This window comes from Pseudochaenichthys georgianus, chromosome 13, assembly GCF_902827115.2.
Source record: "Pseudochaenichthys georgianus chromosome 13, fPseGeo1.2, whole genome shotgun sequence".
In the NCBI taxonomy this organism is placed as follows: Eukaryota; Metazoa; Chordata; class Actinopteri; order Perciformes; family Channichthyidae; genus Pseudochaenichthys; species Pseudochaenichthys georgianus.
Window position 1 is genome coordinate 37,627,314 of NC_047515.1, and position 16,209 is coordinate 37,643,522.

The 16,209-nt window shown below is 43.2% G+C and overlaps 1 protein-coding gene across 2 annotated transcripts in view; it reads left to right on the top strand.

Moving 5' to 3' along the window:
• Positions 1-16,209, top strand: part of golim4a (golgi integral membrane protein 4a) — a 35,511-nt gene that overhangs the window by 11,999 nt on the left and 7,303 nt on the right. For both annotated transcript variants that reach the window (XM_034097275.2, XM_034097276.2), the window contains exons 3-12: positions 1,655-1,704; positions 1,961-2,014; positions 2,413-2,563; positions 5,360-5,442; positions 9,141-9,224; positions 12,760-12,972; positions 13,898-14,104; positions 14,515-14,783; positions 15,042-15,118; positions 15,351-15,424. In XM_034097275.2, the coding sequence (XP_033953166.1) occupies positions 1,655-1,704; positions 1,961-2,014; positions 2,413-2,563; positions 5,360-5,442; positions 9,141-9,224; positions 12,760-12,972; positions 13,898-14,104; positions 14,515-14,783; positions 15,042-15,118; positions 15,351-15,424 (1,262 nt within the window). The remainder of the gene's footprint in view (positions 1-1,654; positions 1,705-1,960; positions 2,015-2,412; positions 2,564-5,359; positions 5,443-9,140; positions 9,225-12,759; positions 12,973-13,897; positions 14,105-14,514; positions 14,784-15,041; positions 15,119-15,350; positions 15,425-16,209) is intronic.

Below are 16,209 nucleotides of genomic sequence, written 5' to 3' on the forward strand. Positions count from 1 at the left end.
AGTTTAATACACACAGTTAAGCTCACACACTATTTTAAGAACATGTGATGTTTCTCAATGTCGAGAAAAGCTGCTCCAGAGCCACTATTTCAAGGATGCTACGTCATCGAGTGCCGCCGAATGACTGTTCCAATGTCCAGGATACTTGGAATTCTTCTGAGCCCGGCGTACTTTGTTGCGGGAAATTTAGAGGCTGCTCATGTGTAGACTCCGTGGTCTTAAATTCCCCACAATGCTTTGCACACGGACCAATTTCCCAAATCTTTGGCGGAAAATGTAAGGCGGGGCCTCTCATATGCACACTTGCTAGCCTGTTCCATTCTTCGTTTTCCGAGGCTAGGAGGTATTCTTGCCTCGCTTCTGAAGGAACTCACTCGGAGGTACATGTGCTACCAAGCAAGCCTCCTCGACATTGAGAAACACCCATAGATTCACCTACTGAATAACGGTCCAGACCATTACAAGGATTTGTAAACCGGTAAAAGAAAGCGAGCTTATTTAAAATCAAGCTGGTACAAAAAAATAAAATAAAATAAAACGGCAAAAACAAAATGAAAAACAATACGGGAAGAATTGAGCAACAAGGGTAGCAAAACCAGGAGGGCACACAGGAGAACCAGGAATTAGACAGAGACGGGAAACAAGAACCGCACGGGGAAACATTGACAACACACTGACAGAGGACACAGGGGAGAGAGGCATACACTCTAATCAATCAATCAAATGTTACATTTGTCTCAGTGGACTTCACAGTGTGTACAGAATATCAGTATGACAATACGACACCCTCTGTCCTTAGACCCTCACATCGTACAAGGAAACACTTCCAGAGAAAACCCACAGTTTAAAGGGAACATGGGAGAAACCTCAGGGAGAGCAGCAGAGGAGGGATCCCTCTCCCAGGACGGACAGACGTGCAATAGATGCCGTGTGTAAATCGAAGAGATTATACATTTACAACATAGGTAGTCCAGATGTTTGGAAATGCATGCGTCTGTAATAAGAAGATGAATCCACGAGGATGTCAACAATCCTGTGGGGGCCGTCAGGGAAGTAGTATGATGAGTCAGGCAGGACCGCAGAGACAGGTTCAGCCACGACTCGAAGTCCAGGACTCAAAGCCAGGACTCAGGATAGAGGACCCAGGACTCAGGCCCGCAGCAACAGGATCAGCCTCGACTCAGGATCCCGGCGTAGATATGGACACAAAAAATAAATGTGGGGGAAGCTGGGTTATTCGGAACATGAGAGTTCACAGGTACAGACAGACAGAAGGAAGAAGTAAGGTGTCCCCCGACAGTCTAAGCCTATCGCAATCACACTGACGAGACACAGCTGGAGAGGGCCGGCAAAACATAAAGGCAGCAGGTGAACACAATCATACAAGTGAAACAGGCATGAATACACAGAGACAGGAAGTGAAACACAAAGGTACAAAATACAAATATGAACCTGAACATTTGAATAATAGAGCGAGCCCCTTTAAGTATAAATGAAAATAAGGGTTTTGGTTTTATGGAGACTACAGGACATCATAATGATTTGTATTTGAGTCTGCATCATGGTTTTAATTTAAAACAAGTTATTTCTTAAGCATTATCTTCCATAACATTGATGAAAATGTACTAAAAATGGCTGTTTTTTGTCTTTTTAGATTATCTGGGTTATAAACTGGACACACAACAGTCACTGAACAAGGAGAAGGTATTTTGTACACATAATGACCTCCTGTACTATGAGTATAAATGTATATAATCATTAATAACTTTATAGAAATGTATCCGTCTCTTATCACCTGTCTACTCACATTGCTTTGTGTTGTTGAATACTGATGCTACTTCTGGCTATACTTCATCTCTTCACCATAATATTTTGTGAGAAAACAAATAGTTTGGTAGGTTTCTTCAATAACTGCAGAAGTGGTCATTATTTTTCATAACTTTTCTTGTTGCTCTTACAGCAAGAATTCAACGGGAGATTCAATTCTCTACACGTCCAACATCAGATGCTAAAGGTATACATTATTATTACCCTTCATACACAAACATATTATAACACTTTCATGTACTCGTTTTTCTTTCTTCCTGTCACCCTTAGTATGAACACCATGTCTGACCTTCTCAAACCACATCCTTCCTCTCAATATCTATTTCATTAGGACAGAGTTTTAAAGCTTCTTATCTGTGTCATAAGCTAAGCTAACAAGCTGCTGGTTGGTCGTCGTAACTTCCCTTATAGAGTAAATTAAATGACTTGCTTAATATATGGCTTACTTTACTGAATTGAAACAATGCATATAATTTATTTCTGTTATCTTAAGTAGTTTCTAGCATGTGCAAAACAAGCATTTCATGATGAAAATCACTGAAAATATGGATACACAAAACATATAGCTCATTCCCTCTCTGTCAGAACCAGCACGACGACCTGAAGAAGCAGTATTACGGTCTCCAGCAGCAGCACCAGGATGAGGGCGACGACCACAACCGGCTGCTGGATGAACACAAAGAGCACTACGAGAAACTGAACCAGGCTAAAGAAGGAGAGATCACCCACCTCAAAGGTACGGACGGACGGTCACTCAGAGACGCTGCGTTAGAGATAATGTGCAGAGAGGCGGTCTATAATGAAAAAATAATACCGACATTACTTAAAGTGACGGCAGCACTGATGGAGGTTTTCTGTAACTGTCCAAGTCTGTTCACATTTTCTTTTCCATTAATAACGCCTTTCAAGGGACCCACGGTCGCTGTACGTGGTGGACAAACAAAACAAACAGACAATCAAAGGGCAAACAAAAAATAAAGGAAGCCGGGGGACCAAGAAAGGGCGAGGGCCCGAAGCAGGCCGGGGTGAACAGGTGTGTTTTTAATGATGATTTGAAGACGTCCAGGGAGGCACCATCACGGATCTCGGCAGGAAGTGCATTCCAGAGGGTGGGGGCCGCAACACTGAACGCCCTGTCACCAACAGTTCGGAGGCGAGAGCGGGGGATGGAGAGCAGACCCGTGTCTGAGGACCGCAGACTCCGAGAAGGGGTGTAGGGATGGAGGAGGTCCGATGAGTACCGGGGGGCGAGAGCATGGAGGGACTTGTACGTGAGGAGGAGTGTTTTGTACTGAATCCGGGACTCGACCGGCAGCCAGTGGATGAGGGTGAGGGTGGGGGTGATGTGTTGCCATGGCTTGGTGCGGGTGAGAAGCCTGGCGTCAGAGTTCTGGACGTATTGGAGCCTGTCCTGGGTTTTGCTGGGAACCCCGCACAGGACTCCATCGCTGTAGTGCAGACGGGATGTGATGAAGGCGTGTACAAGGGTTTCTGCCACAGAGTCAGAGAGTGAAGGCCGGAGTGTGGCAATGTTTTTGAGATGGTAGAAGCCAGTCTTTAAACACTGCAAGAGCCCATACTGTGGTCCTGTCCTCTGTAATGTCCAGATTGACCAATCAGAATCGAGTATTCATCTACGCCATGTATTAAACACTTCTACTGAAATGAAATGGAGTGTAACTTTCTGTAGCTGAAGGTTGTGAGTTCAAATCCCGCCAGGAACACCACCACTAGTGTGCCCTTGAGTAAGGCACTTCGTCCTTAGTTACTCCAGGGAGAATGTCCCTGTAATTGGTCATTGTAAGTCGCTTTGGATAAAAGCTTCAGCTAAATGAAATGTTGTGTAGTGTTGTGTAGTGTTGACCTCATGTAACACTCTTTGTCTCCATCTTGTGACCTAATACAACACTGCAGTAGTGCTTTCTGTGCAGACTTTCAGATGAACACACGTACATTTGGTCTTCACACTATGCAGTTCACACCGTCCTCTGATTTGAGCCTTATAGTTGGACATTTAAAAAGTCCTAATTGATATAAGATGTTTTCTCTGAGCAGGAATATGAACTGACAAGTGACTAAATAGAGAAAGAAATCTCCAGGGATTTGCATTATTTTTGTAAATGTTTTGATGAATATTGGGAAACGTTTTAAATAATGATCCTGTTTATGAAGCGATATAATGAAAGATATAAGCACTTTAAACGTTGTGTGACTCGTAGGGTTCAGAATGTTGTTCATTTAGAAATACTGACATTTTAGACAATTTAAAATAATTCTCTTAACTAACAATGGCCATTTATATTACATTACATTGTAGTTTATAATGTATTATGTCTGCCTTTACCTTGGGAATTGTATTACTTCCCTTGAAGTAGCCAATGACCACTAAGAGCTATTTAAATGTGCATAATAAAAAATATTATTAGTTATTATTAAAGGTCCCATGTCATGGCGTAGTAGAAATACTGATCATAATTCCATTGTTGAGGTCTACTAGAATACATTTGTATTGTGCAATTTTCCAAACTCACATTGGTTTCTCACAGCATCTCTGTACAGTATGTGTATTCACTCTCTGTCCTAAACGGCTTGTTGGAGCTCCTGCCCCCCCCCCCCCCCCTCCCTGTGAGCCCAGTGGCCGTCTGCGAGACAGCGAAACCCAGCCCGAAACACACACACACACACACACACACACACACACACACACACACACACACACACACACACACACACACACACACACACACACACACACACACACACACACACACACACACACACACACACACACACACACACACACACACACACACACACACACACACACACACACACACACACACACACACACACACCCGCAGCCTGGCTGGGAGTTTGTGTGTGTGCTCAGGCTGAGTTCCGCGGTGTCTCGCTGGCTCGCCGACCCCACACCAGTGAGACAGCTCACAGTGTCCGCTCCTAGCAGCAGCGAGCCTCGCAACGTCCCGCCGAGTGTGTGTGTGTGTGTGAGTGAGTGAGTGAGGAAGTCTGCGGATTGGTCCAAACGCAACGGCTCCGCGGATTGGTACATTTCGACCAATCTGCGGAGCCGTTACGTTACGCCACTATACCCAAGAAGTAAACAATGGGAAAAGAGAAATCCCCAACGAGGCGTTCTGGGGCAGCAGAGAGGTCTTCTCTGTGTCAGAGCTGTACTCGCTACAGGGCGCACTTTGAGGGTTGTGACTCTGCAGACCGTTTACATGCAGACAAACCTTCATAGCACAAGGGGACGGGGGATAACCGGAAAAGCATGACATGGGACCTTTAAGCATTATAACGGTTCACACGTGTGGGATCTATAATGTGTCAGTGAGTAATCTTTTAGTATAAATATACTTACTATGCTTGTTATTTTGTTATAAAATGCTTTATAACGTGTATAGATAGTGTTTTAAAGCATTGAGGATAAGCAGATTATACAGCGTTATAATTAGGTTGCATATCCCAAAATGCTTCAGAATATAGTTTTCCTTCACGTTTCCTGTTTCAGATAACGTTTATAACCTGCGAGAAGAAAACAAACACCTGAGGAAAGCACACCACGACATTCACACACAGCTGCAGGATGCTCAGGTGAGACTCATCCTGATTGGCTGGGACATTTCAGTCTTCCTTAAAAGGTCAAAATCCACTTCTTCATGTCTCTTCTCCATCAACATGTGTCCCCTCTTCTCCATGTCTCCTCTACATCAACATGTGTCCCCTCTTCTTCATGTCTCTTCTACATCAACATGTGTCCCCTCTTCATGTCTCTTCTACATCAACATGTGTCCCCTCTTCTTCATGTCTCCTCTACATCAACACGTGTCCCCTCTTCTTCATGTCTCTTCTACATCAACATGTGTCCCCTCTTCTTCATGTCTCTTCTACATCAACATGTGTCCCCTCTTCTCCATGTCTCTTCTACATCAACATGTGTCCCCTCTTCTTCATGTCTCTTCTATATCAACATGTGTCCCCTCTTCTCCATGTCTCTTCTACATCAACATGTGTCCCCTCTTCTTCATGTCTCCTCTACATCAACACGTGTCCCCTCTTCTTCATGTCTCTTCTACATCAACATGTGTCCCCTCTTCTTCATGTCTCTTCTACATCAACATGTGTCCCCTCTTCTCCATGTCTCTTCTACATCAACATGTGTCCCCTCTTCTTCATGTCTCTTCTACATCAACATGTGTCCCCTCTTCTTCATGTCTCTTCTACATCAACCTGTGTCCCCTCTTCTTCATGTCTCTTCTACATCAACACGTGTCCCCTCTTCTTCATGTCTCTTCTACATCAACACGTGTCCCCTCTTCTTCATGTCTCTTCTACATCAACACGTGTCCCCTCTTCTTCATGTCTCTTCTACATCAACACGTGTCCCCTCTTCTTCATGTCTCTTCTACATCAACATGTGTCCCCTCTTCTTCATGTCTCTTCTACATCAACACGTGTCCCCTCTTCTTCATGTCTCTTCTACATCAACATGTGTCCCCTCTTCTCCATGTCTCTTCTACATCAACATGTGTCCCCTCTTCTTCATGTCTCTTCTACATCAACACGTGTCCCCTCTTCTTCATGTCTCTTCTAAATCAACACGTGTCCCCTCTTCTTCATGTCTCTTCTACATCAACATGTGTCCCCTCTTCTTCACGTCTCTTCTACATCAACACGTGTCCCCTCTTCTCCATGTCTCTTCTACATCAACACGTGTCCCCCTCTTCTCCACGTCTCTTCTACATCAACACGTGTCCCCTCTTCTTCATGTCTCTTCTACATCAACACGTGTCCCCTCTTCTTCATGTCTCTTCTCCATCAACATGTGTCCCCTCTTCTTCATGTCTCTTCTACATCAACATGTGTCCCCTCTTCTTCATGTCTCTTCTACATCAACATGTGTCCCCTCTTCTCCATGTCTCTTCTACATCAACATGTGTCCCCTCTTCTTCATGTCTCCTCTACATCAACACGTGTCCCCTCTTCTTCATGTCTCTTCTACATCAACATGTGTCCCCCTCTTCTTCATGTCTCTTCTACATCAACATGTGTCCCCTCTTCTCCATGTCTCTTCTACATCAACCTGTGTCCCCTCTTCTTCATGTCTCTTCTACATCAACACGTGTCCCCTCTTCTTCATGTCTCTTCGACATCAACCTGTGTCCCCTCTTCTTCATGTCTCTTCGACATCAACATGTGTCCCCTCTTCTTCATGTCTCTTCTACATCAACATGTGTCCCCTCTTCTCCATGTCTCTTCTACATCAACCTGTGTCCCCTCTTCTTCATGTCTCTTCTACATCAACACGTGTCCCCTCTTCTTCATGTCTCTTCGACATCAACCTGTGTCCCCTCTTCTTCATGTCTCTTCTACATCAACATGTGTCCCCTCTTCTTCATGTCTCTTCTACATCAACATGTGTCCCCTCTTCTCCATGTCTCTTCTACATCAACATGTGTCCCCTCTTCTTCATGTCTCCTCTACATCAACACGTGTCCCCTCTTCTTCATGTCTCTTCTACATCAACATGTGTCCCCTCTTCTTCATGTCTCTTCTACATCAACATGTGTCCCCTCTTCTTCATGTCTCTTCTACATCAACATGTGTCCCCTCTTCTTCATGTCTCTTCTACATCAACACGTGTCCCCTCTTCTTCATGTCTCTTCTACATCAACCTGTGTCCCCTCTTCTTCATGTCTCTTCTACATCAACATGTGTCCCCTCTTCTTCATGTCTCTTCTACATCAACATGTGTCCCCTCTTCTTCATGTCTCTTCTACATCAACATGTGTCCCCTCTTCTTCATGTCTCTTCTACATCAACATGTGTCCCCTCTTCTTCATGTCTCTTCTACATCAACATGTGTCCCCTCTTCTTCATGTCTCTTCTACATCAACATGTGTCCCCTCTTCTTCATGTCTCTTCTACATCAACATGTGTCCCCTCTTCTTCATGTCTCTTCTACATCAACATGTGTCCCCTCTTCTTCATGTCTCTTCTACATCAACATGTGTCCCCTCTTCTTCACGTCTCTTCTACATCAACATGTGTCCCCTCTTCTTCACGTCTCTTCTCCATCAACATGTGTGCCCTCTTCTTCATGTCTCTTCTACATCAACATGTGTCCTCTCTTCTCCATGTCTCTTCTACATCAACATGTGTCCCCTCTTCTTCATGTCTCTTCTCCATCAACATGTGTCCCCTCTTCTTCATGTCTCCTCTCCATCAACATGTGTCCCCTCTTCTTCATGTCTCTTCTACATCAACATGTGTCCCCTCTTCTTCACGTCTCTTCTACATCAACATGTGTCCCCTCTTCTTCATGTCTCTTCTACATCAACATGTGTCCCCTCTTCCTCATGTCTCCTCTATATCAACATGTGTCCCCTCTTCTTCATGTCTCTTCCACATCAACATGTGTCCCCTCTTCTTCATGTCTCTTCTACATCAACATGTGTCCCCTCTTCTCCAAGTCTCTTCTACATCAAGATGTGTCCCCTCTTCTTCATGTCTCTTCTACATCAACATGTGTCCCCTCTTCTTCATGTCTCTTCCACATCAACATGTGTCCCCTCTTCTTCATGTCTCTTCCACATCAACATGTGTCCCCTCTTCTTCATGTCTCTTCTACATCAACATGTGTCCCCTCTTCTCCAAGTCTCTTCTACATCAAGATGTGTCCCCTCTTCTTCATGTCTCTTCTACATCAACATGTGTCCCCTCTTCTTCATGTCTCTTCTACATCAACATGTGTCCCCTCTTCTTCACGTCTCTTCTACATCAACATGTGTCCCCTCTTCTTCATGTCTCTTCTACATCAGCATGTGTCCCCTCTGTGGAAAGAGACTCTGAAAGCTTCAGGAAAAAAGATTCTCTCTCTTTTTGATCCATTTCTATAAAAACCTGTCTGAAAATGAGCTGATCAGATTTTCGACACTTTATGATGTCATAACGATGTGTTGTCTCGTGTAACCATTAGCCAATCAGCAACCAAGGTAACCCCCCCCCCCCCCCCCCTTATCACCTGAATCTCCTCCTAGAGCACCATTGAGTTCTTTGTAACCAAATGTCTCTCAGAGGGGCGTGGGGAGGGGCTCCTTATTTCCATCTAAAGTCACAGACAGAGAATCAGCACTTTGGAAACAGGGCTGAAACAGAGGGGATTATGGGTAATGCTGCAATGATCTGTTAAACACTGCAGAGACATGTTTTGTATATAACTGAGAGCTGTAATATATTGATGAAAAACAGTGTAATAGGGGACCTTTAAAGATCATTGTTTGTGTGTGCAGGTTGTGCATGAGAACCTGAAGGCGTCACACACACAGCTCGCACTGACACTGGATGACCACAAGAGTGCGCTGGCTGCAGCTCAGGTAGGACGAGTCTTGTGTTTACTCCTCTCACTGAATAATAATAATAATAATAATAACAACAGCTGATTGATGCATAACGAGTCTGTTCTTACACAGCACTGATGCAAATGTATTTGCTGGTGAAATCAAAGGTATTGGAAAGATGGGGATTTTAACTCGACATGTGAAAAGGTTTGTGTGATTTTCCAGAGCTACAGAGACAAGCGCGATCTTAATCAGAATTAGAAAACTTTATTCATCCCGGGGAAACTTTGATTCTGTGACAGTTGAATTATATAAAATGTGAACAAAATAAAATATTTGTATAGTTATAAGAAAATAAAATTGCAATAAAAAAAGAATACCATATAGATATAATTATTATTGAAGCAAAACATTTCAATTAAATATAAAATAATTATAGAAAACATAAGAAATGATAATGGGAATAAAAAAGAAAAAATATATAGAAATAATAATAATTTCTATTTTTATATAATAGAAATAAAATGTGGAAAATATAAAATCAAATACGTATGTAAACATAACAAGTGAGAATGTGCAAACAATGATAAAATAGGATATATTAATATAAGAGAATAATCTTGAATAAAAGATCAAATACAATTTTTAAAAAGGATAAAATACTATCCATCTGAAAACAAGTAATCTAAAAGTTAAATACAGTGCGTCCGGAGAGTATTCATACCCTTTCACTTTTTCCACATTTTGTTATGTTTCAGCCATATTTCAAAATGCATTAAATTAATTTGTTTTCTCAACATTCGAGACACAATACCCCATAATGACAAAGTGGAAAAAGTGTTAAAATAATTTTTGCAAATGAATAAAAAGAACAAAACTCAAATATCACATGTGTGCATAAGTATTCACACCCTTTCCTCAATACTTTGTTGAAGCACCTTTGGCAGCAATTACAGCCTCAAGTCTTCTTGATGATGCTACACGCTTGGCACACCTTTCTTTGGGCAGTTTCTCCCATTCTTCTTTGCAGATCGTCTCAAGCTCCATCAGCTTGGATGGGGAGCGTCGGTGCACAGCCATTTTCAGATCTCTCCAGAGATATTCAATCGGGCTCAAGTCTGGGCTCTGGCTGGGCCACTCAAGGACACTCAGACTTGTCCCGAAGCCACTCCTTTGTTATCTTGGCTGTGTGCTTAGGGTCGTTGTCCTGTTGAAACCTTCATCCCAGTCTGAGGTCCAGAGCGCTCTGGAGCAGGTTTTCATTAAGGATCTCTCTGTACATTGCTGCATTCATCTCTCCCTGGATCCTGACTGGTCTCCCAGTTCCTGCTGCTGAAGAACATCCCCACAGCAGGATGCTGCCATCGCCATGCTTCACTGTTGGGATGGCATTGGCCAGGTCTGGTTTCCTCCAGACATGATGCTTGGCATTCAGGCCAAAGAGATCCATTTTGGTTTCATCAAACCAGACAATTTGGTTTCTCATGGTCTGAGAGTCCTCTCGGTGCTCCACGGGGGCTTTCATGTGCCTTTTACTGAGGAGTGGCTTCCTTCTGGCCACTCTACCAAAAAGGCCTGATTGGTGGAGTGCTGCAGAGATGGTTGTCCTTCTGGAAGGTTCTCCCATCTCCACAGAGGAACACTGGAGCTCTGTCACCTCTCTGACTAAGGTCCTTCTCCCCCGATGCTCAGTTTGGTTTGGATCGCAAGCTCTAGGAAGAGCCCTGGTGGTTTCAAACATCTTCCATTTGCAAATGATGGAGTCCACTGTGCTCGTTGGGACCTTCAATGCTGCAGACATTTTTCTGTACCCTTCCCCAGATCTGTGCCTCTGTCTCTGAGGTCTACAGTCAATTCCTTGGACCTCATGGCTTGGTTTGATGTGCACTGTCAACTGTGGGACCTCATATAGACCGGCGTGTTCCTTTCCAAGTCATGTCCAATCTATTTAATTTACCCCAGGTGGACTCCAATCAAGTTACAGAGACATTTCAAGGATGATCAGTGGAAACGGGATGCACTTGAGCTACATGTTCAGTGTCAAAGCAAAGGGTGTGAATACTTATGTACATGTGATATTTCATTTGATTATTTTTAACACGTTTGAAAAAAAGGGGTGTGAATACTTTCCGGATGCACTGTAAAGTATAATATACTAAAATATCTGGTAGAAAAATGAGCAACAGGCAGCATGCACACTTCTGGTCCAAAAGCAGGCGAGTCTCTGTCACTGCAGAACAGTTCGTCAATAATAACCTCATTAACTTCCTCTCAGCATCAACTCACCCTTTGCTTTAACCTTCTCAATTGTCAAAGAATAGATTTCAAAATACTGCTGCTGGTTTATAAAGCACTGAATGGTTTAGGCCCAAAATACATTTCTGACCTCCTGCTAAACTATGAACCATCCAGATCTCTCAGATCTTCAGGGACTGGTCAGCTTTCTGTCCCCAGAGTCAGAACTAAACATGGAGAAGCAGCGTTCAGTTATTATGCTCCAAGTATCTGGAACAAACTCCCAGAAACCTGCAGGTCCGCTGCAACTCTGACTACTTTTAAATCCAGGCTGACGACTTTTCTTTTTGCCGCTGCTTTTAATTGAACTATTCATATCTTAGACTGCACTGTAACTTTTATCCATGTAATCTTTTAATGTTTAATTGAACTATTCATATCTTAGACTGCACTGTAACTTTTATCCATGTACTTTTTCTTTTTATGTTTATTTTATTATCTTTTATTTTTAATGACTGATTTTAAATGCCATTTTCTTAATGTCTTTCGTTTTTTGTAAAGCACTTTGAATTGCCTTGTGTTGAAAGGTGCTATATAAATAAACTTGCCTTCTCAATAAAACAGAACAAATGTACATTGCAGCAGAGTGTATGATAGGTGTATGATAAAATATATGTTGTTGGGTTATTATATGAGAAGTCTGCTGTTTCTCCCTGAGACTGACCTCCGAATGGTTTATTGAATATACTCACTCTCTGCTTTATTGATTGATCTGACTGCTGATTTATGTTGAAGCTTGTCCTGCTTTCCATCAGTGCTTCAAATGTCAAATGCGGTACATACACACACACGCACACACACACACACACGCGCACGCACACTCTCTCTTTCCTGGGTTTGGTTTATTCCCGGCTGTCAGACATCAGCCAATCAGGCAGAAATGTATATCGGGCGGAGTGGAGCGAGATAAGGAGAGGAGGGGGGAATTTAGCAAGATTTTGTTTATCATTTCACCCTCAGGCCTGTGTGTCCAGCATGATGTCCTTCAATGGTTTGCACTGGGCACTCAATTTGAAATGTAATGTCTGTACTTGTGTGACAGTTGTCTATACTTATCATAAAAGGTATTAAAATCAAAACATTGTGACAGTTATAGGATACTATGTGTATGTGCCTTTAGGGCTTGGATTTAATGTACAACACTTCTCTTTTGGATGAGTGTCTTTTCTCTTTTAAAGGGTCCCAAGTTCACAAGTTCTTGTTCTTAATATAGAAAGATCCCACAGCATAACAGCGTTTCCCCTTTCTGCCCACCTGTGTGTTTTCTTCTCTTCAGTTGCAGGTGAATGAATATCATCAGATGAGGGAGACCCTGAACAAAGCGGCAAGTGTGAGACAGCCTGAGGTAAACCCCGCCCCCCAGCAGCCTCAAGCAGCCACCGTGGCCCCTGAACCCCTCATTCATGCAGCCCAGCAGGACTCGGTGCTGCAGCAGCCCCACAAAGAGGAGCCCGCACAGGGGGAGGAGCACCAGGACGCTGAGGCCAAGGTAGGGTGGGAGTCTTCAGGACCACTGAGTTAGATTAGATACAGCAGTGATTTTATAAAGAGGCGTACTACTGAAGTTATAAACAGAGATGGCAAAAGTACACACATCCTCGTGTTTAAAGATACTCTGGTAAAAGTAGAAGTACTGACTAAACTTCTTTACTCAAGTCAAAGTAAAGAGGGCTTCTAAATGTACTTCAGTAAAAAGTACCCATAGCTAGCAGCTGTTTTAAAGAGTACCTGACCTCCCTTTATATTAATAGAACAATAATGTCATTGTTAGCTAATGAATGTTTCCATGCTGAACAACGGCAGCATGACAACGTTTCCATTGGTCCCTCTTCTTTAGAGAAGACCAGGAAATGATGGATACACGGATCGTGTTCCAATCAATAGGCACGCAATGACTCTAAAGAATGATCACGCACCAAACACACATTCAGACTAAAGGAACCAGCTGTTTGGGAAATGTGAGAAGTAGAAAGTACAGGTATTTGAGTTCAACATGTAAGAAGTAGAAAGTACAGGTATTTGAGTTCAACATGTAAGAAGTAGAAAGTACAGGTATTTGAGTTCAACATGTAAGAAGTAGAAAGTACAGGTATTTGAGTTCAACATGTAAGAAGTAGAAAGTACAGGTATTTGGGTTCAACATGTAAGAAGTAGAAAGTACAGGTATTTGGGTTCAACATGTAAGAAGTAGAAAGTACAGGTATTTGGGTTAAACATGTAGAAAGTACAGGTATTTGTGTTCAACATGTAAGAAGTCAAAGTAAAAAGTCGACAGAAAAATAAGTAGTGGAGTAAAGTACTGACACCAGAAACATGTACTTAAGTACAGTAAAAAAGTATTTCTACTCCACTACTTCCCACCTCTGGTTATAAACACACACATCTGACGCTTCCTGCTGTTGCTCTGTCCTCAGTTAACTCACAGCCCCTTGTCAGAGAAGGAGGAGGACAGGGAGGGGGAGGCGGAGAGGAAGAGGGAGCTGGCGGAGGAGGAGATGGCTCAGGCCGGACAGCCTCAGAAGCTGGAGGAGGATCCCGACCAACCGCAGGAGGAGCAGCAGGAGGAGGAAGAGGAGGAGCAGCCGGACGAGAACGCCCTGCAGCGAGACGGACAGCAGCCGGTCAGTTTAACATCAACTACACCAAATCTATATGTACACCATATGTCCCAAATGACCAGCAACTCTATGTGTAATGAGGTCCAATGTCCTGTATTCCAGTTTGCCATTATTACACAAGTGAGGGGTGAGAGTGGTCGTTGATTTGGTATTTTTTGAAGAGTTTGTACAAAACCAAGGTTGATAAGTGAGTTGTAGTAGCTGTGAGCATCTAGCAGCTGGTTGGATTAGTTTGCTCTCGCTCTTCCTGTCCCTTTCTGCGTCACCTATGAAACCATTTATACATCCTGTGCTGCTAACCCCCCCACCAAGTGTTCAAAAATAATATTGCAGTATACATTTAAACTAAATAAACTGACATGCTAACAATAAACATAAATGGTTGGCTCTTTTTTGTATCTATCTTCTCACAGGGTCCCCAGGCGGAGCTGCATCAGGAGGCCCACGCCCAGGTGGAGCGCGTGAAGTCGGCCTACGAGCAGCAGCAGGAGCAGCAGCGCCTGGAGGCTCAGCGGGCCAAGGAGCGCAGGCAGATCCAGCTGCGTCAGGGGGCCCTGCAGCTTCAGAGGGACAAGGTGCTGCAGGACAGAGAGCAGAGGCTGAAGCAGGAGCAGGAGAGAGAGCAGCTGCACCACAGGGAGGCCGACCGGAGGGAGCAGCTGCTGAGGGACGAGCAACACAGGTCAGAGGTCACAGCAGAGCAGGAGTCTATTCCATATTTTATTCTGTTTTATTCCATTTCAATGTAAATATGTTGTATTATTTTATTATTTTTTATATATATTTTTTGCTTTACTTTTATTAATTAATTAATAGCAGTTTATCAAGTCACTTTTTTATGACACCTAGAAGCTTAGGAGTTTCACCAGGGGGGAATTTACTGACGTGTTTCATGTCGTAGAACAAAACGGGAAAATCTCTTCTCTCTGTTTTGATGTAGGAAGAGGAACGAGTACGAGAATATGGACAATGATATCGTTCAAGGAGAAGACGTGCAGCACACTGATGATGAAGAAGGTGAGAGGAAGAGGAGGATTACCAGTATTGTCAGTGCAATATAAAGCAATAGAGCATAAAATATTTACATTATTTATATGTTATAGTATCGATTAATTTCCTGTCAACTGACTTATCCATTAGTCCATTTAATGATGTATCTGTAATCAGGACAGTTCTCAGTAGCAGCTGGTTTAGTGTGATATGTGTGTGATATATATGTGTGTGTGTGTGTGTGTGTGTGTGTTAACAGACACTGCGATGTTACATGAGGAGGAGGAGGAGGAGGAGAATCAGGAAGTGGATCACAACGTGCCTCCACATCAGGTGACTGTCTTTCCATCCCGCTCTTCCTCATCTCTCAACACACGTTTCCTCTTCATCATCTGTCCTTTCTACCCCTCCACTGTTCACCTTCACAGCAGTGTATCACATGTCATACGTCCATTCAGCCGTCCGTCCACACATCCATTCTCCCCTAATATCCTCCCCTCGTCCATCTTCCACTCATCTGTCAACAGTCATCTGTTCAAGCTTCTGAGTAGCAGCCAGGCAATTAAAGAGGACATAGTGTGCTCATGTTCAGGGTCATATTAGTATTTTGTGCCTCTACTGTGATTCCAAATAGAAAAAAAGACCAACAAAAACAGTAAATATATACCAATATCAAAAGTAGAACAAAATACCTGAAAAGGACACCGTTTTAAAAAACCCTGAATGAATTAGAATACTTTATAATATAAATATCTACTGTTTTCAGCACACCTAGAGAACCAGTGCATTGTGGGTAGTTATGCTGGAGGTAGTCATGGGTTGCGGTCGGATAATCCAAAAATCAGCTCCTAACGTCTAACCCTATCTCCTATTCCTTGACCTCTGAGTGAAGCGTCAAGGGGTTAAGGGATAGTGGATAGGAGAATTCAAAAGGACTTAGGAGAAGAGACCGCGGTACTTTAGAGAATCGACTGCACTTTCACTATCCGACGTGTTTATGATGCACCAGCGGACGTCATGAATGTGCGTGTGCTGCTGTGGGGGAACCATGGAAACCACAGTTTTCTATACAGCGGACTACAACATGGATGTTTAATAAGAACGAGGGACTACTGTAA